General features: G+C 42.3%; 1 protein-coding gene across 13 annotated transcripts in view; it reads left to right on the top strand.

Annotated features, from left to right (window-relative positions):
• The window catches only part of ikzf2 (IKAROS family zinc finger 2), a 130,709-nt gene that overhangs the window by 52,550 nt on the left and 57,007 nt on the right, over nt 1–21,152 (top strand). For 9 of the 13 annotated variants that reach the window (XM_068036142.1, XM_068036146.1, XM_068036144.1 and 6 more), the window contains 2 exons: nt 2,488–2,751; nt 18,245–18,412. The exons of 1 other annotated variant lie outside the window; for it this stretch is intronic. In XM_068036142.1, the coding sequence (XP_067892243.1) occupies nt 2,488–2,751; nt 18,245–18,412 (432 nt within the window). The remainder of the gene's footprint in view (nt 1–2,487; nt 2,752–18,244; nt 18,413–21,152) is intronic. 3 more of the 13 variants (XM_068036151.1, XM_068036152.1, XM_068036143.1) reach the window with 2 other exon arrangements.

Here is a 21,152-nt window from a genome sequence, read left to right on the forward strand (position 1 = left end):
TTGGTCTTCGCTCTAAGACGGGCAAGGTTGAACAACCTGCCATCTGATCTTGTGTGGAGGAAAGTTCCTTCATCTGAAGACTTGAACGCATGTGAGAGCAGCAGTGAGAAGAAGATCCTAAACAGTGTAGGTGCGAGAACACAGCCCTGTTTCATGCCACTCAGGATAGGAAAGGGATCTGATGAGGCACCGCTATGCTGAATTGTGCCTTTCATATTGTCATGGAATGAGGTGATGATACTTAGTAGCTTTGGTGGACATCCGATCTTTGCTAGTAGTCTGAAGAGACCACATCTGCTGATGAGGTCAAAGGCTTTGGTGAGATCTATGAAAGCAACGTAGAGGGGCACCTGTTGTTCGCGGCATTTCTCCTGTAGCTGGCAAAGGGAGAACAGCATGTCATTGGTGGATCTCTCTGCTCGAAAGCCGCACTGTGCCTCAGGGTAGACACACTCAGCCAGCTTCTGGAGTCTGTTTAAAACAATTCGAGCGAAGACTTTCCCCACTATACTGAGCAGGGAGATTCCACGGTAGCTGTTGCAGTCACCGCAGTCACCCTTGTTCTTATAGAGGGTGATGATATTGGCATATTATAGTATAGAAGATTTCAGCTGTAACCTTGTAAACACAGTGGGCTGGATTTTGTTCTCCCCCAGGCGCGAGTTCCATGGCAGGAGGGCCTGAAGATGCTTCTGGGAGAGGGCTGCGACACACCCTGACACCGGGAGGGCCCAGCCAAATAATTACCAGCAGCGGCGAGGTCTTGTGGCATCGCCCCTGCTGCTCAGTGATGGGTCTCCAATTTGAATATTTAAATAAATTAAAATGAATGAATTAACAAAGCTCGCGTTGCCGCCTGATATCCTGCTGCAATCTTCGGTCTGGTGGCCCGCAGTCCTATGCCTTGGGCTCCCCATCCCGGGAAACAAGGTGCTACATGAGTGGGGGAGGAGCTAAGTATTATCAGTGTGGGTGGGAAACGGGGTCAAATTAACGTCATGGGTGTAAGGGATGGTGGGAAGGGTCGTTGTTGAAAGTTTGTGCAGTTTGTCGGGGGGAAGGTCAGATGGTTAAGGTAAGTGTTTTTGGGGGGGGAGTGGAACGGCAAATAATTTAATTGTTATTGGGGAGGGCGTCGGAGAGGGGCAAAAGAAATATATTTATTTATTTTAATTCAATTTATAGTTAAATATTTAAATTAGCCAGTAGGGCGAACAGTCCTTTCAAAATGACGTCAGCTCATGCGCACGGACAGCTGATGCCATTGCCGGGGACGGCCAGCCCGCCCCCTCCACAGGATCGGGGTGGGCGGTGGGGTGGCCCGCCCTGGCTATTAAAATGAGCTACCGCGCTTAGCCTCTGCTTTTCTTGCTGGCGGCAGCTACATAAAATTCAGCCCAATGTCTGTGGTGTTGCAGTGCATTGGAGCATCAGTACACAGTAGCAAGTGTGATGTAGGTTTGCATTTCCTCTTCTCTCCTGAATTCCAGAATTCAGGTGCCTCCTTGCAGGATTGAATGGAAATTAACCAATGCTGGTCTGCTGCCTTATGCGTCCTTGCAACTGGCAGAAGGGTGGTATTAATGGAAGGTTGAGGGCAATTTGTTCACCCACTCAATCTTTATACTATAGGAGTTGAATATTTGGTGAACCCTGAACTAGGAGAAAAAGTGGGGAAAATAGAGGGATTAGATGGCCCTCAACAAAAAGCACTAAAATGTGCCTTTGTAAGCATTCTTTAAACTCTGTGTGGGTGGAAGATCTTTATGTCCAGTGTATAGATACTTATCAAACAAAGTCACTGAGCTAAATATCTGACCATCTTCATTCAGTTTGGAGCATAATAAGTATTACTTTGAGAAAAAGATGAAAATTACTTTTGCTTGTCTTGTTACAAAATTGTTGCTATTGTTAAAATGCAATCTGAACCTTATTTTTCCAAAACCAAATTGAGCAAGTTTTCAAAATTGAATTGTCTTTCTAAGCCACAAGTGAAGAAAAAACAAATTATATGTTTTTTAGTGGGATGAAACAAAGATCTTTATCAGCATATGAGGGGGAAATGGGCTGGCTGCTTGTGCTTGTGCAAATACTTAGAATATCACTCCAGAAATCGCATTCCGCTGAGACATGCATCAAGAGCTGTCCCAGACGGTGGGTGCAGGAAACTGTGCACCACAATATCTCTCAGTGACATACAAGTAGTAATAGATCACAACACAGTGGTTAAAAGAACATACAATACAAGCTGCTGTGCCTGTATCTAATGACAGTTGCTTACTATTAATAATATGTTTGAAACATGTTAAATGTGCTTCATTCATGTGAAACCTTTTTTCAGCATTCTGGTTTTACTAATTGGCTGTTTGCCAAGTGTGGACAGGAGGAAGGACTGGGATAGCAAAATAAGGTGGCCTTCCCTTAAGCTATGAGCAGTTAGCATTAGAGTAACCACATTTTACTTTAAATATTCTATTGGTTTTGCAGCAAACACCATCAAGATAGAGAGGAATAGTGATGAGGATGATGGAAAAGTTCTTAATCAGGTGGACCGGGCCAGAAGCAAAGAGGAAATGAACGCCATGGAGGAGTCTGTGGTGGAAAGCAATGGAATGACTGAAAGCAACCAAGGGCAGGAGATACAAGCCGATGGAGGAATACGACTTCCGAATGGTAAACTGAAGTGTGACATCTGTGGGATGGTTTGCATTGGGCCCAATGTTCTAATGGTACATAAACGGAGCCACACTGGTAAGCAGCTAAAAGAAAAGTTGATCGTACACTAGATAAGAAATGTGTACTTCAAAAGGAACCAAAGTTATGGTCCACTTTAGCTTTAGATACATTTTTCCAACAGCTAAATTTAAAAATAACACCAGTGTGGTGCAACAAATAACTTAGGAATTGTTAGTGAATAGGTTTTTGTAAGATTTTGTAGTTGCACAAACTACAGACATACTGACATAATTAAGACTGCTATCTATTATCATTGAGCACTCTATAATAAACCTGCTGTAAAGCAGACTTAGCATGACTAGCCAGACTGAATGTTGCTGCCTTGGAAATCACATCAGTGATAGTTATCAACTAAAGGGTGATGTAAAATCCAGCATACCTAGGTTAGCATTGTTTTGCTCATTTGCACAATGTACTTACAAATGCTACTTATCTGTTAGTCCTTTTAATGAATACATTGGCATGTTTCATTCAGAAGTTCTAGTGAAGTAGTATTAGTAAATTACTAAAAATATACTGAGATTAGTGCTTACAAATTGCAATGTTCAGATCCTTGGCAGCGTTAAATATTTAACTTATTTAATCAGCTTCTTTTAAGACTTCACGTGTGGCTCTAACTTTTGTAAAATAATTTATGGATTTTTTGAAATGAAACAACTGTAAGCATTAGAGAGGTTGTATGCTGCACTGAGTAATTTACCTGTTTATTTTCCATTATTAAACTGTATGGAAAAGTATGTGTAATATAATTGACTTCACAGACATTTTCTAATATTTTTACACAGCTTTAAAGAGATTGGGTATCTCTGATACCCATAATGATTTCCATTCATGGGGGGATGAGCCTTGCAGGGTTGGTAATGACACATTTGTCTTTTGTGCATTATTTACTGATTTAGCATTATGGTGCATGACTGCATGTATAGCATAGCTGCAGGATGTCAGAAATGCTATGAATGTGGCCAATTTTAAATTGTTTCTTCCACTTAATGTTTAATTTAATTACCATTGGTAACCCTGTTAATGTACATAGCTATTGAGTGCACCTAATTTATAGTTATTCACCAAAGATAATTGATAGCAATTGGGTTGCCAGATACACAATATTAAATAGTAATAAAGGAGCATAGACTCAATTATTAATAGATAGAACTACAGAGGAAGTTGGAAGAAATATTAGCCATACCCAAACATTAACCAATGCTGGGGGAAATAATTCAAATACTTTTATGAAAACTATGTTTGTAATGTTTTGCTTTTCCTTTCTTCACTTCCTTCCCCAGCCAAAGACAACAACTATCAATACTACCAATACTCTTAGTTGAGCAGCAGGCCAGAAGATACCTCATGGTCTGACTTCCATGCACAGAAGGGCTGAAAAAAATTATATTTGAGCCTAAAATTTGAACTTCTGTCTCATGGTAGATGGGCCAGTGCAGTTGCAACATATGAGGTTGTCTAACTATAGCACAACTAAGTGAAACAGTGATCCGAGTAACTCATCATACAAAGTTGTAGCATAGTCATTTTTGGCACGATATTGAAAACTTTAAGTTGGACAAAATAAAATCCATTCTATGCATCAAGTCTTAGAATTATAGACATTGCAGCACAGAAGGAGTCTATTTGACAGAATTGCACCTAGATCGTGCTAGCTGTTCAACTGGAGCGATCTACTCTGAACATATTTTTTAAACATTCCCATTATATGCTTTATATTCTTCCTTTCCAAATATTTAGCTGGTTTTCTTTCAAATTATGTTATATTCCAATCCTCAGTAGCCACTTGCAGTTAAGCATTCTATGTCCCAATAACTTTCTTTGTAAAAAAGCTCTTCCAACTTTCTTTTTTGTTTTACCAATGATAATTCTAGGTCTGTGCCCCCTTATAACCTATTAACCAATAATTAGAAACAGTCTGTCACTGTTTACCCTCTCAAAAATTTTCAGAATTTTGAAAACATTAATTAAGTCCTTTTTGGTTATTCATAAAAATTACTACATTGGCATGGTATCTGTCAGTTTGTTAAATATCAACAGGATTCAATAAATCAAGCCTTTATTTAGGATCCATTTAACAATCCTTTCTATTTAACAGGAAAAATAAAACTTCTGTTTAATTAAGTTTAATCCCCCATTGTTCCTGGTGGCTGCTTTGGGAGGCACCATGTAGAGTACAGGTACTGCCCTAAAAAGGAGGTAAAATTGGAGTGATAGTTACCCTGATGCCTTAAGAGTGGCATTTGGAGAGGTCAAAGAAAAGGTCTTTGGTGTTACTTGGGTGCATATTGCAGACAGGATGGAGGGACTAGGAAATGGGAGAGACAAAAGCAATTGTTATAGGGAAAAGGGATTGATGCTGGAGGAAGGAATATAAACAAATTAAATACAGAATAAAAGACTTTGCGTTGGCACCGAATAATAAAATTGGGCCCAATGCCTTTAGCATTTTGTTTAATTCTATTCTCACTCTTCCACTGGGGTTAGACAGATATAATCTTTTCCAAGACTAATGCTTTTGGTAACTAGGTTTGAGCAAAATGTTTTTATCTGACATGAGCAATTTTTTGTTCTTTTCTGACATGCCCTTGGAGATGAAATTATGATTTGCAGGTTTTGCGGCCATTTCCTGAAATCTGTTAACTTGACGGTGAGACTGATTTTTAAGTTACTGACTTTCCAATTCTTTTCCATTTACATGATAAAAACTTGATCACAAAGAATCACAGATCTTCCAACCAAATCACATGCTTCTGGTTTTAATATTAAATGGTACTGCTGAGAGTACTGTAGCATTGCCATTGATTTCAGTGGATCTGAAAATTTTCTGAAAACTTGAAAATTTGCTGCTAGCTCAGGAAAATTGGGTAAATATTGGACTTGGCCTGAAAATGGGCAGGTGGTGGCAGGGCACATGTGAAAATGGTGCTACTACCCTTACCCAGACTACGTATTGACTGAATGCCCATTTGGACAGTGTGGGGATGTGGAGTGTGAAAGATCAGGCTTGATTGATGCCACTTAAAGGAGACCAGCAGCTCTTAAAGATGTGCACTCTGGCTGCAGACAATAGAGAAATGCTATGAAAGGTCTCCAATAACTAGAAGAGATACAGAGCAGTCCCCTTGGTTCTCTGATAGAGCTTTGCAGGCCTTCATTTAGGCTGTTGACAGGAGGAGGGAGATCCTGTTCCCTACACTCCAGACAACACCTCCACTGCCATCAAAAGAGTTCGTTGAATAATGTCAGGAGCTTAGCTCCCAGGACATTGCTAGATGCAGAAAAAAGTTCAGTGACCTCATTAGAGTTGTCAAGGTAAGAACTGTACCTCTCACATCAATTACCCTCTCCCCACACCGGCCACTTTTCCCTTCACTCTTTTGCAATAACTGCACTACACCACCTTTTTCACCTGCTACACTCACTGTGTATATTCTACTCTCACCTCTATCGCAATCCTCATTTCCCACATCTCATGTCACAACATATGAACTATTCAACTATGACAGGCATAGTCTGTAAACACCTCACAAGGCTGTCACTAACGCACTCCATTCCTGCAGCCACGCTTAACATGCAGCAGGAGGCTACTACCAATAGGCACCAAGCCCACCTGCACATCCACTCCCCTGTGGAAGTAAAACTTGCTGACCAACAAGGGCAGAGGTAGAATCATGATTGTGGTGAGTTGCAGTGCTGGAGGAGACATTGCACCTTGTCTCTTCACACCTTGTCCTCTTTTTCCATTATCTCTTTTACTTACCTTGCACAGAATGGGCTGGATTTAGCAGCCCCTTGGCATTGTGGATAGTGGCAGGGAGGTCCGTAAAGTGCTTGCAGGAGTAATACGCCACGACCCACAATGCTGAGAAGGCCCTGCTGGATATTAGCGGCGGCAGCGAGGCCTCGGTGCGGCCCTGCTGCTGCTTGGCGGCAGGGCCGTCGTTAGAATATTGAAATGAGGTTAATTAAAATGCAGATGAACTTACCTGTTCCCGGCGGCTATCCCATGCTGATTTTACATTCACCGAACGCAACTCATGCGCCTTTGGAACTCCGTACGGAGATCCGAGGTGAGACACTGGTGGGGAGGGGGGAGGACTAAAATTATCGGGGTGGGGAGTGGGGGGAGCGGGGAAAACGTTTATATTGGCTGTGGGGATGGTGGGAAGGGGTTGAAGGGCAAAAGTGATGAGGTTGGGGGGAAAGTTCAGGGTGGGAATAAAATTAATGTCTGTCAGATTGGCATATTAAACAACCATTGGGGTGTTGGGAAAGGGCCTCCTGCTTTTGATTTTTATTAAAAAAATTTGACAAGATAATTTACCTTTAAAGATTCAAATTTCTGTTAAGGGCTTGAAGCCCTTTAAAAATGGGACCGGCGCTTGCGCGGTGGCGCCGGACGCTGTTGCAAGGGACACAGCGGCTGCCCCCTCTTCGTCATCGGGGGTGGCCGTTCTGCCTCCTCCATTTAAATGAGCCCCCACGTGTAATATCGCGGGGGATCTGCGGCGGCGCTTCCAGGTCGAAAGGCCGCCGACGTCAGCCCAATGAATGACAAGCAGACAAACTGTAGCTGCTCATCTCTCTCTGTTTACCACTCACGCTAAGGGCTGAATTTTACTAGCATGCCACAGGTAAGTTCATCTGTATTTTCATTAGCCTCATTTCAATATTTTAATGAAGGCCCCGCCTCCAAGTGGCAAGGTGGAGCCGCACCGAGGCCTCACCGCCACTGCTAATATCCGGCGGGGCCTTCTCAGCTTCGTGGGTTGTGGCGGTTCACTCCCGCAAACATTTTACAGGCCTCCCAACCACGATCCATGATGCCAAGGGGCTGGTAAAATCCAGCCCAAGAGTTAACTCTTCCATTTCAAATGAAAATGTGGACACTTCCCTACTAGTTAAGGAAAAGACCCAGCCTTCCTGAAGATGCAGAGTCATTTAACCCGATCCTAGCAAGCACCAACTCAAAGATAATGGGCTGAATTTTACCTGCTCGCTGCCATTCTCGGCAGTGACCTTGAAGAAGGAGGATAGAGCAGATGAATGTGTGACTGAGGAGATGGTGCAGGAGGGAGGGCTTTAGTTTGCTGGATCACTGGGTCTGTTTCTGGCGAAGGTGGGACCTGTACAAGTTGGACGGGTTGCACCTGGACCGTAACGGGACCAACATCCTTGCTAGGAGGTTTGCTCGTGCTGTTGTGGGGGGTTTAAACTAATTTGGCAGGGGGATAGGATACAGAGTGGAGGTACAGTAGGTGGTGATGGACAGTCACATATAGAAGAGAAACTGAGTCAGTCTGGAAGGCAGACCAAATATAGACCTGTTAAGGCACAAGCGGATAATGCAAGGCTGGATTGCATCTATTTTAACACAAGGGGTCTTACAAGTAAAGCAGATGAATTGGGGGCGTTGATTAACACATGGGAATATGATATTATTGCTATCACAGAGACATGATTGAGGGATGAGCAGGACTGGCGGCTCAATATTCCAGGGTGTAGAATCTTCAAGTGTGATAGGGTGGGGGTAAAAGAGGAGGTGGTATTGCATTGTTGATCAAGGAGTCATTACTGCAGTAAGGAGGGATAATATCTTAGAAGGTTCCTCAAATGAGGCCATATGGGTAGAACTTAAAAACAAAAAGAGGGCAATCATTTGGCTGGGAGTGTACAACAGGCCTCCAAACAGTCAGGGCAAAATAGGTTAAATTTCAGTCGAAACATTAAATTGAACATTAAAGCCCTTCTTCCACCACCCCCCTCCCTCCCGCCAATGATCCAACAGTATATTTATTTCCCTGTTTCCTCCCCACCAAAAAACCATTTTTGACAGTCCTGTCCTTTCAACTCCAATCTTTGCACTCTTTGCCCTTCAACCCCTTCCCACCATCCCATCAACCAATTAAATCAGTTTTCTCCATTCCCCTGCCCCGCAAAACCTGAAAATAAAACTCCCCCCACCCCCCTCCCTACCAGTGTCTTGCCTTGAATCCCCAATGGGGATCAGAAGGCATGGGACATGCTGCAATATCGGCATGAGACAGCCGCCTGGTCCAGGCAAGTTCATTTACATTTATTGGCATTTATTTTATTAGGGAAATGAAGGCTCCGCCACTGTGCAGCTGGGGTCCGCACCGAGGCCTTGCTGCCGGTAAAATGTAGTGGGACCTTCTAGGCATCATGGGTCGTGGCGGGCCTCTCCCCCAAGTATTTTAAGGGCCCCCCACCCCACCCCCGCCACAACCCACGATGTTGAGGGGCTGGTAAAATGCAGTCCAGTAGGTTACAGGCTGGTCCAGAGGAGGGGTCTTCACGTGGTGAATTATTGAGCACAAGTGTGCAGGAGTGAGGGCGGGAATAGAATGCTACAGATAGCAACTCACCAGAGGGCAGGATGGCATAATAGCTCTGCTGCAGAGGACTCAGCTGCAGACTTTGAGGGTTCAGTCCACTGGTAGTGGCCTCCTGTTGCATGTTGTGCGTGGATGCAAGAAAGAAGGGAATGTGTTAGTGACAGCCTTGTGAGGTGTTTAGCGACTATGCCTGTCACGGTTGAATGGTTCATTTGTTGTGATATGAGATGGGAGAATGAGGGTTGCAATCGATGTTGATGGGCATTCACTAGGAAATACTGTGCATACTGGACAGCCGACCAAGCAGCTCACATGCAATGTCTCTGAGCATGGATTAGAACCTGGAGACTGTTCTGTCCAACAAGGAGTGAGTGATTAGTTCCATGAACATAACAGTGGCACCCACAGTGATGGAGCCTCTGTTGACAGCTCAGCCATGGAAACTCAGATGGCTGACATCTTGGCTTTGGGGGGCCAGCATTGACAGGTGTTTTCAGAGTGTCACATCACCCCTGCACTCTGTTCTCATGTAGAACTGTAGGAGTACAGAAGCACAGTTCCAGGCGTTCACTCCTTGGAATAGGCACCTGCTGTCTGTCTCAGGATGATAACATACCTGCTTCCCCATCACGTACTCCACTAGTGCCTTTGTTAGTGACACAGCTGGATCAGACTGCCCTGGCCCATGCTGAGATACTGCAGTCTGCAGTTGGGCCCTCAAGGCCTGGAGCTGCTTGAGGTCACCCACCTCATCTCAAGTGTCCTCAATGGAAGCTCAGCAGCCTTCTGCCTTCCAGTTGGGGATACACTTCGTAGGAACACTAAGAAAGATTGATTCTCAATTATTATTGTTAAATATTAGACATAGATGGAATTGTGTTGTTGAATTGAATTTTAACCCATAAAGCTGTTTGAGGCAAGGTAATTCAATGGTGATAGTAAGGATGGTGGTGATGAGAACTGCAGGAGTGTTGATATATTGGGTAGAAAGGAATGGTTCATGGGAATTGCTGTCGGATGAGAGCTCTGAGAGCTAGGGGAACTGGTGGTCGAAGTTGCTCCCGCTCATCTTCCACTTCATGCTGCTGTTCCTCCTTCTCCGCCTCCTGCTACACTTTTTGTTCCCAAAATGGTGGTAAGGGCTGATTCCTCATTATCAGAAAGTGATGTAGCATGTAGTACATGACCACAATTCTGGATACCTGCTTTACTGCAAAGCACCTTGAATGGTCTACGCAGCAGAAGTGTTGCTTGAGCAGGTCGACTTTCTGCTTGATGATGTTTCTGGTGGCAGTATGGCTCTACTGTAGGCCTGCTCTTAAGCTGTGCCCGGGTTTCTTACAGGAATCAAGAACCATATCAGAAGGGTCTAACTCTTGTGTCCCAGTAGTCAGCCAGTGACATAATGGCCTGGTTGGAATAAAGGTGACACAGATGACTGGCACAGAATGAGTGAGTCATGGCTGCTGGCACAGACCTAAATGATGCAGAGTGCCTGGGTCTCAAACAAGCTGGATGCTGAGGTAGTGGAATCCCTTTCTATGCCAGGATTGTGATGAGGAGCATGCAAAGCCATGTGGATGCATTGAATGGCACCTGCAATGCAGGTGAGCTTAGTGCTCCTTTGTCATGCTTCGCTCTGTCTGGGGAAAGTAATGTAGCTGTTCCACCTGTAGAGTTCTCTATGACCTGTAGCAGCCTAGAAGGAGTCTAGGATCTGTTGCATTAAAAAAGCGAGCCACGGTGAACCTTGACAATCACAACCAGTGTTGTCTATGCTCTGGTTTGAGTCTCTAGTTGTGGCTGAAGCAGGTAATATAGTTCATTGACAACCACTTTGCTGAAGCGAAGGTGCCAGAGATATTGCTCCTCATGAAGTTGAGGTATGAGATGTCCTCCTTGAAGAACCGCTGTGGGTATGGCTCATTACACAGTGTTGTCCACCTCTTCCCTCTTCCTCCAGAAGCTCCAGCCTTCACCTGCCTTTTTCCCTGCTCCTCTTCATCCTCCAGACCCAAAGGCAGTCTTACAAGACTACTCATGATTGAAGTGAAACTATTTTGAAGGCAGGAAAAAGTAGTCTAGCACCAACAAAAAACTCAATAGCAGAAGTCTGAATTCAGCTGTAAAGGCAGAAAATAGGCAAAAAAAGCAAAGCTCAAAACAGCAACTAACCAGTATGGGATGGATGAGCCCTTTAAATACATTGCTAAAAGGGCTTTCCTGTCTGTTAGTGCCATGAATTGCTGAACATGTTTTTCATGTGATGAGTCAGACACTGGAGCAAACAAATATCACAAAAGGGTCCCACAACACGCATTGAAACCTTATTTAAATATTATAATTTTTTAATACTTCTGGCGCATGCCCTCAACATCTATGGAGGACCTCGATCAAATGTGGTAAATGGTGCGCTTTCAAGTGGAATGAGCGTGTGAAAGCCGCCCATTCTATTGAACCCTTAACTGCCTGTTTAATGCCTGTAAAATGGGCGTACAGTGCACTCAAATTTTGATTCAGCTATTCAGGTAGAACCAGAGTCTCAAATTATCGTCTGTAATCCTCACTGTTTCCTACCAAAACGGACACATCTAACGAATGCATAAAATACAACGAGGTTATTAGTAACAAAATTGGTTTTAATTTCAAATAACTTGTCCCACGCTTCAAAGAAGCCATTGGACCATTGCCCATGGCTTTAACTTTACCCTCCCCCACATCATGGTGCTAACTCTTGTTTCAGTTATTTCTAACACTTAAACTTTTTTTTGCAAAAAATGCATGACCTTCTGAGAGCTGACCACAAGCTAGCAGTCAGTGCCGTACCTTTTTATTGTACGAGACATGAATGGAGTGAATATTGATGGCGTTCTTACAGTGGCAAATTCTTGACTCTTAAAATTGAAATGTCGTTATAACACACTTGCACTTGCATCTGCACACCTATGTGTTTACGTGCAGTTTTGACACTGTTTTGACCTTTGCAGTAGTCACTGGCCAAGCATTTGATGTATTAATTGCAAAATAAATTGGGTCCAAAAGTACAGAGCTTTCATACTTCAGAACTACAACACAAATCTTTCCAAAGCAATTATTTAGGAACCAGAGCAAATAATTTTAAAACATGATATGGAAATACCTACAATAAAAAATATGTTCACTATGTATAAAAATTATGTTCGCTTTGTTTTATAACTCCATGGTCTGCATACAATTCTCCAATATCCTAAATTACCTTTTGTCCTAGCAGTTTTCCACCCAGTATCACTTGGTAGCTTCTGGTTGCACTGACTTTAGATTGAAAATTGTTCAGCAATACATTTTTATGTCTAACCTTGACAATATTTAGGAAAAACAACCTTAGCAAACAAAAGCTTATTATAAACACTCAGCAGATCAGGCAGCATCTGTAGAGAGAAACATTTCAATTTGATGACCTCTCATTAGAACAGTAAAAGCCTTTTCTGTTTTTATTTCAGATTTCCATCAACTGTAGTATTTTGCTTAAAGCTTAATTTTACCAGAACTGATGATGTAAAATGTTTCGTAAAATCTACGTTTGTGGAATAATTCATGAAATTGCATTCCAAAATTCCCAGTAAATTTCCCAAATTCCTAAAAATACACCATCTCAGTTGTAGATAAAATGAAACATCAATAAAAGATACAGACAGTAAATGTTGGATATGGGACAGGGCATGTTACATTACTTAGGCTCTTTCACAAGGGTGAAAAGTGGATAACCTCTAAGAAATACAGATGTGTGTGTAAGGATGGGATTTTTTTTTTATTGATGAAATGCTACCAGTAATGTACCTTCAGTATTATAGTGTTCTAGTTATTTCATGGGTGATTTCTTTTATATTTAAATGCCTTCTAAAATTGAATAGATTAGTGATAATTCACTTACAGGGATATTTTACTTGCCGCAAATTACCACACCTCCAGTCAATGAAGTGATAATTCATTGATACCAAGAAATTATGTATTGCAATTAAAATGCAAACATAAGCAGGTCCTAGGCGATAGGAATACAGGCCTCAAAAGCCTAAGACTAGAAGGTTTTGATGCTATGAATGTGGAGTTTCAAGTGTTTTCACCATAAAATGCTCTCCCTTTTAAAGAATTACAAATTATTACATTGGGTGTTTCAGCTGTGCCATTGAATGATAGGACCACAGGCTTGTCTGCAATTACATATATTACATCGAGCCAGATTTTGCTGAAAAAATAATGATGTCTGAATGGTGCACACCATTATTAATATGTAAATTGGCCAGCGGCTTGAAGCAAGGAAGAGATACCCTATGAATTATGAATCAGCACAAGTTGTTGACTGATTTGCGCTGCTCTGCCATTAGCTTCGCAAAAACAACATTTTGTGTTTTACCTCTCCATGATTTTCATGGAGTTGCTAAGTATTAATTCCCCATTAAACTTGCCACAGAAAGCTAAGTCTAGTAATTCACAGTATAAGTACCCTTTCAATAACACGACAATTGTTAGTGACTGCCAATCAACCTTTCCTGCCCAGAAAATGAACAAGTGTGTAGCCTCATTCCTTCAGGTTATGAATTGTTTTAGAAGATTTTAAAAATTACAAATTTTAACATTTTTTCATTCTATCTTTCTCCGTCACTTAATCCAATCTTTCCCTCTCTTTATTTTACTTTCAGTACCTATCTGCTTGAGGATATAATGAGCAGAGTTGATAAAGGGGAACTGGTAGATGTAGTGTATTTGGATTTCCAGAAGGCATTCAGTAAGGTGCCACATAAAAGATTATTGCACAAGATAGGAGCTCACAGTATTGGGGGTAATGTATTAGTATGGAATAAGGATTGGTTAATACACAGAAGACAGAGAGTCGGGATTAATGGGTCTTTTTCAGGTTGGAAAGACGTAACTATTGGAGTGCCACAAGGATTTGTCTTAGGTCCTCAATTATTTACTATCTGTATTAATGACTTGGGGGAGGGGGAAGAGTGTAATATATCCAAATTTGCTGACGATACAAAAGTCAGTGGGAGGGCATGTTGTGATGAGGACATAAGGAATCTGCAAGGGGATATAGATAGGTTGAGTGAGTGGGCAAAAACTTGGCAGATGGAGTTTAATGTAGGAAAGTGTGAGGTCATGTACTTTGGTAGTAAGAATCAAAAGGCAGACTATTATTTAAATGGAGAGAGACTCCAAACAAGGGCAGCACAGAGGGATCTGCATGTTCTTGTACATGAAAAGCAAAAAGTTAGTATGCAAATGCAGCAAGAAATTCAGAAGGCAAATAGAATTTTGGCCATTATTGCTAGGGGGTTGGAGTTTAAAAATAGGGAAGTCTTATTACAACCGTACAGGGTGTTGGTGAGATGTACAATTTTGGTCCCCGTATTTAAGAAAAGTTATACTGCCATTGGAGGCAGTTCAAAAGAGATTCACTAGGCTGATTCCTGGGATGAAGGGGTTGACTTATCAAGAACAGCTAAACAGGTGAGGCCTTTATTCATTAGAGTTTATTAGGGTGATCTTATTGAAACGTACAAGATTCTGAGGGAGCTTGACGGGGTAGATGTTGAGAAGATGTTTCTACTAGTGGGGGAATCTCGAACTAAGGGACATAGTTACAGAATAAGGGGACACTCATTTAAAACTGAGATGCAAAGGAATTTCTTCTCTCAGAGGGTAGTTAATGTCTGGAATTCTGTACCTCAGAGAGTTGTGGAGGCTAGATCACTGAAAGAGGAGGTAGATAGATTTTTGAAATATGGGCGAGTTGACGGCTGTGAGGAGCACGAAAGAGGAGTTGAGGTCTGGGGCAGAGCAGCCATGATCTCATTGAATGGCAGAGCAGGCTTGAGGGGCCGAATGGCCTACTCCTGCTCCTATTTCTTATGTTCTTATGACTCTAATTAACTCAGTCTAGTTCACCTTCTCAGTCCTCCTTCTGTTTCTTTTCCTATCGTTACATCTCATTGATTAAGTTGATACACTGTTGATCACATTGTTCGGCAAGCTTCCATATGTCCTGTTGCCCTCGCTGTGGAGTTGCTAGCTTGCATTTCCAGCAACTTTGTGAGCAAGCGTGTTTCAAACCTAAACATGAATGAGAAAATTTAATTAATGGGGCATGTAAGATCTGGTCTGTAGATTTTGCAGCAAGAAACAGGCCATTCAGCCCAACTGGCCTGCATTTATGCTCTGCATAAACCTACCTCCACCTTACTTCATTTAACTTTATCATCACACCCTTCTGTTCCTTTCTCCATCATGTACTTATCTAGCTTACACTTAAATGCACCAAGCGATTCGCCTCAATTACTCCATGTGGTGGTGAGTTCCACATTCTAAACACTCTTTGGGTAAAGAAGTACCTCTTGCATTCCCTATTGGATTTATTAGTGATTATATATTTATAATCCCTAGTTTTGGATCCCCACAAGTGGAAATACCTTCTCTATGTTGATCCTATTTAACCCCAGTAGATTTTTAAAGGCCTTTATTAGATCACCTCTCAGTCTTCTCTTTTCTAGAGAAAAGAGCCCCAGCCTATTCAATTTTTTCTGGTAGCTATAACCTTTCATTTTTGGTGTCATCCTTATAAAATTTTGCACCACCTTCAATGCCTCTGTATCCTTTTTGTACTTTAGAGACCAGAATTGTGCACAGTACTCTTAAGTGTGGTCTAACCAAGGTTATAGACAAGCTTAACATAACCTCTCTCCTTCTCAATTCTGTTACTCTAGAAATGAACTCCAGTGCTTCGTTGACATGTTTAATGGCCTTGTTAACCTATGATGCTACTTTAAATGATTTTTGAATCTGTGTCCCTAGATCCCTGGATTCTCCACAAAGTGCAAGCCTAGTCTCTGTTGTGCCATCAACAGAAAGCACCAAGTTGAAACAATGCTCCTCCCCAGAGGGAGGGACAATCCCTGAAGGACAAGTAACCTCATTCTGGTGTCAGGTACTTACTTGGCACAGAAAAATAATATTTGTAACAATAGTAATTAGTGGATTGAACAAGAGTGTGCCACTGATGTAGGGTGACCCTAAATAAAGGAAGATGAATCATTTTAAAATGCTGAGGCTGGGGTTAAACATGGCATAACTTGAAAATGAACTTGAAAGAAATACTGTTTTACTGGTTCTGTTGTAGGTTTCCAAATATTTAATTTGATGCATTGTAATTCAATGGTAATGTCTGACTGGATGAAGAGGCTATAATGATATGAAAATTAAACTTCTAGGGCATGTCAGAATTAACAATTTTTGTTCATGGGCAGCAATGGGTTACGAACAATAAACTATAAAGTCACGTCTGCAATGTATTGCTTTAAATTTGTATGGTTCATTTGATATAATCAAGTGCTGTGTCACTGTGCTTTTTTATTTAACACGTTTTTAAAATTTGAATTGATCATTACAAACATTAATAGCACTAGTTCCAGCAATGAAACTTGTTGCTACAGCCACCGATTTACAGTGACTGCTGGATCCAGACAGATTGTATAACCACAGTAGCCTGACAGCACTGTAAATTGCAGCTAGTCTGAATCAATAAATTATTTTCCAAGTAAAAGTTTGAACTACCAACATCACTGCACAGTGAAAAGCATCACATTAATATAATTTTGTTTGTTTCTTTCAGTATTTAAAAACTATGTATTTTGGGCTGTATATTATGACCACACCACAAATCGTCGCGGCGTGCTCTGATCTCAGCAGTCTTCAGGCGCAGATGGGCCATCGCTGAGCCCTCGCGATATTTTGCACGGGGGCTCATTTAGATGGAGGGGGCAGAGCGGCCGCCCCCTCTACGTCATCGGGGGCGGCCGCTCCATCGCCAGTAACGGCGTCCAGCGCCACCATGCAGGCACCAGCACCATTATTTTTAAAGGGCTTCAAGCCTTTAGAAGAAATTAGAATTTTTAAAGGGAATGAAGTTGTAAAATTTAAGTTACACAATACATAACATCTTCACTCTCCTCAGCTACACCCCCGAGGAATAATCAAATCATTAATAACCCATTCCCCCCCCCCAAAAAAAAAACATTGATTCCGATCCCAACCTTTCCTCCCCGACCTTGACTAACTTTAACCCTCCACCTCTTCCCACCATCCCCCCTACCAATCCAAAGAGTTTTCCCCACATCTCCCCCCCACCCCCGACCTGAGAATGTCACTCCTCCTCCTCCTCCCCACCAGTGTCACGCCTTGGAACTCCAAACGGAGTTCTGAAGGCATGGGAGTTCTGGCAGGTGGCCCGAATATCGGCGTGGGACGGCCATTGCTACCAGGTAGTGATTATTCTTTTATTGCAATACGATTTGCATATTAAAACGAAGGCCCCGCCGCCTGGCGGCAGGGGGCCGCACTGAGGCCGGTGGTAAAATACGCGCGGGGCCTTCTCAGTGTCGGAGGTCACGGCGGGCCTCTCCCGGAAGAATTTTCCAGGCCCTCCCGCCATGACCCCCGATGCCGGAGAGCTCATAAAATTCAGCCCTTTGTTTAAATCCAAGCTAACTGTTGGCCATATCTATTCCACAAGCACTATGCTTTTAATTGCAGCAATCTAATTTTTAATTGAAGTGTTTAATTTATCTCGGGTATGGTCTTTAAATGCATTCCTTGACTTTTAAGTTTTGTACTGCACTTCTTCAGATGTGGCCCATAGGACCCTATGGTATGCAATAAATGGCCCATGAAGTTGGAAATTTGGACATCTCTGCTTTAAGCAAATAGATAACACCATCAGCGCAATTAGGCTGAATTATTAACAACTGAATTAACATAATCAGATACAGTCATTAACCCAGTGTCTTTCAGCGATCATGGGGGCAAATATTTTTCTGTGTGCTTTATGTAAGCCTGTTTGCAAACAATTTGTTTGGGATTCTACAACTCAAAAACTTCTGAAAAAACCGTCTTCCCATGTCTGGGCATTTTAGATCGGTCCCTCATGTCACTCAGCTCAACAAACCCTCGAAGCACCTCTTCCAGTGATAGTTTCTTTTTTGGGAGATGTATTGATGATAAGACTTGAAAGTTGTTACCATGGAAACAATGTCTGCCATGTTAATATTTTCAGTACCCAGTTCCCTTGAAGTCTGCTTTTGATCGCAGGTGTGCTATCTTGGTTTTGTGTGTTACAGGTGAACGTCCCTTCCACTGCAACCAGTGTGGTGCTTCATTTACCCAAAAAGGAAACCTACTGAGGCACATCAAGCTGCATACAGGAGAGAAACCTTTCAAATGCCCTTTCTGCAGCTATGCCTGCAGGCGGCGAGATGCACTGACTGGGCACCTCAGGACACATTCTGGTAAGTTCAGAGAACTACTGTATATAAGCAAGTGCCTTTCCACCTACTTTTGGGCATCATAGGTCTCTAGCCACAGTTTCAATCCTATCAGGAATGGAAACCCCCAGTGTTTCCCTGACTAATCAGCACAAGTAATGTTATCCAACATAACTATATACAACATACAGATAAATGACCCACATTATTGTGAAGTATGTTGCTCCTAGAATAACTGGGTTTATCCTGCTTTCAATCAGTAAAAAGGAGAGTGAAGCAGTGTGCAAAAATAACTACTTTAAGTTTTAAGAAAATGCCACTATCATTGTAAAAACCTGCTGCAAAATCCCCCAAAGCGAACATAATGTATTACAACTGTTTCTGGTTTTTCTTTCTCTGTTAGTTATGTTTGACATTTCCTGTGTCTTAACAGTACAGAACCTTGCCATTTTTAGGCACGGTCCTGTTTAATGAATTGTACGGTTGACGGTGCTTGTGTTATGGTACCCGTACTTTCTGTAGCAGTTCTGAAGTAATAATCAGTAGGTTTTGGATTTATTTTGTTTACTTTACATTGTTGTTCAAATGGTGTAACGTTAAGTATCAGCTTGGGGAAGATATGGGCTTTTTTCAGTTTGTTTGCTCTTATGGTAGGAAATAATATGGTATGTTAAGTGATAGGAATTTCTATGGGCAATTATACACAACTTTTGGATTGCTGGCAGGGGCAGGGTAATTCCTGCTGGCTGGATTTATTTGTTTTCCAATGCAAATGCTGCAACATTGAAATAAAGAATATTGCAGTAATAAAGCTACTCAAATATAAAAAATTGATTTATTGCTGTAATATTAACTCTAAACTATTAAGGGGTTCATTTTAGTCTCACGCTCCCAATGAACTGAATGGAATGACGGTCTTACACGCTGCCCAATATTATTATCAGATGAGTTTAACAGAGAGTAAATTGAATGGGGTGTAAAACCAACGTTACACCTGATCCCGTCAGTTTCCCGACCGGCAGGTTAGGTTACAATTGCCCCTAAACATCTAAAACTCAATTTTTGACATAGAAAAATGAGTGAATACATCGTCCATGTTGTCCTTTTTCTTCTATTCATTTTTTTCCCCTATATCTTCTCTTGAATTTTAACTCTTAAACACTCTCTGCCATCCTAGCTTTTTACTCCTTGCCTCTTAAAGTGTATAACTTGATCGGTATTGTTTTATCTGCTTGGTTCCCCATCCATTTTGAAGGTGGAAGCAGATTTTTTCTAAACATGGTGCTCATTGACTGAAAATCTGTTTCAAAGTTCAGTTTCCCAACTAATCTTCTGTCTTACATAGTTAGCGTGGCACAGATTGGTAATGGATCTATTGACCTCTTCCAGCTTGTATGGCTTAATGCAACAGCATTTGAATTTTTAAGAGAGCTATGCCCACTCTATGGGCTGGTCTTTAAGGAATCCTGAATGTCGGGATCCATGGCGGGGGTGGGGGGGCCTGAAGATGGCCCCGGATGAGGCTTGGCCTGAACCTCACGGCAGCGGCAAGATACCATGGCGGCCTCCCCACCGCTGGGCAACGGGGCCATAATTTGAATATTTAAATCAATTAAAATAATTAATATAAATAAACTTACATCACCTCCTGATGCCCCACTGTGATCTTTGACCTGGCGGCAGGCACTTCCGCGTCTTCGGATCCCCATCGAGAGAAACGAGGCACAATACTGGTGGGGAGGAGGTGGATTTCTCTGTGTGGGGGACGGGGTCAAATTAACGTCATGAGTGTAGGGGATGGTGGGAAAGGTTGTAGTTTAACGTTTGTGCAGTTTGTGGGGGGGGGAAGGTCAAGTGGTAAAGGTAACTGTTTTGGAGGGGGAAGTGCAAATAATTAATTTAATTGTTATTGGGAGGGTGGGAGAGAGGCAAAAGAGAAGTACTTATTTAATTTCATTAAATCTTTATTTAAATATGCAGTTAGAGCTAACAGCCCTTTAAAAATCGCTTCGGCGCCTGCGCACCGCCCCCTCCATATGATTGGGGGTGGGTGGTGGCCCGCCCCAGCTATTTAAATGAGTCGCCGCGCTTGGAATCGCGGTGGCTCTTTGGCGGACATCGATGGCAGACTTCTAAAATTCAGCCCTATTTATCTCTATGCCTTTTAAAAACTTAAATTTATATTAAGCTTCATCTACACGAGTCTTTCTGTTTGGTGTACGATAATAAGGATGACTTTCTTGCAATGGTATTATTTTTGCTGTATACACTTTCATTTACATTTTAGAAATTGCTAATCGTTAACTCTTTACGACAATTAAGTATCTCTAAGGCTACAATTACTGCCTTCTGCTAAGTATTTTAGCCATAAGCACTGTGTTGTGAGGAAATCTCGAATTCTTGAGGATTCTCTGAGCTGAATCTTCACCACTGAGCCAGGAAACAGCAGCTGGGTCTGTTTTTGGGTCAGCAACCCGCATTCAGAAGGAAACTGATTAAAGTTCATAATTTCACTGGGGTGAGCCCTTAATCGATATGGAAACAGGTTTCCTGTCCTCTTAGAACCAGTGGAAGTGGGAATGGAGGCAGGTCAAAAGAAGTGTGGGACTCATTTAGGCACCCCACATCAGCTATCACTGAGGCTGCTGGTTCTCCTGAAGGACAGATCTGTGGTTTGTGCCAAAGCCTTCCATTTCATCAGAGGGAAGCAAGATGTCACAGGGGAGCCAGAGGCCTGGCATACAGGGCAGGGCATTTCCTCGCT

This window comes from Heterodontus francisci, chromosome 7 (genome assembly GCF_036365525.1).
Source record: "Heterodontus francisci isolate sHetFra1 chromosome 7, sHetFra1.hap1, whole genome shotgun sequence".
In the NCBI taxonomy this organism is placed as follows: domain Eukaryota; kingdom Metazoa; phylum Chordata; class Chondrichthyes; order Heterodontiformes; family Heterodontidae; genus Heterodontus; species Heterodontus francisci.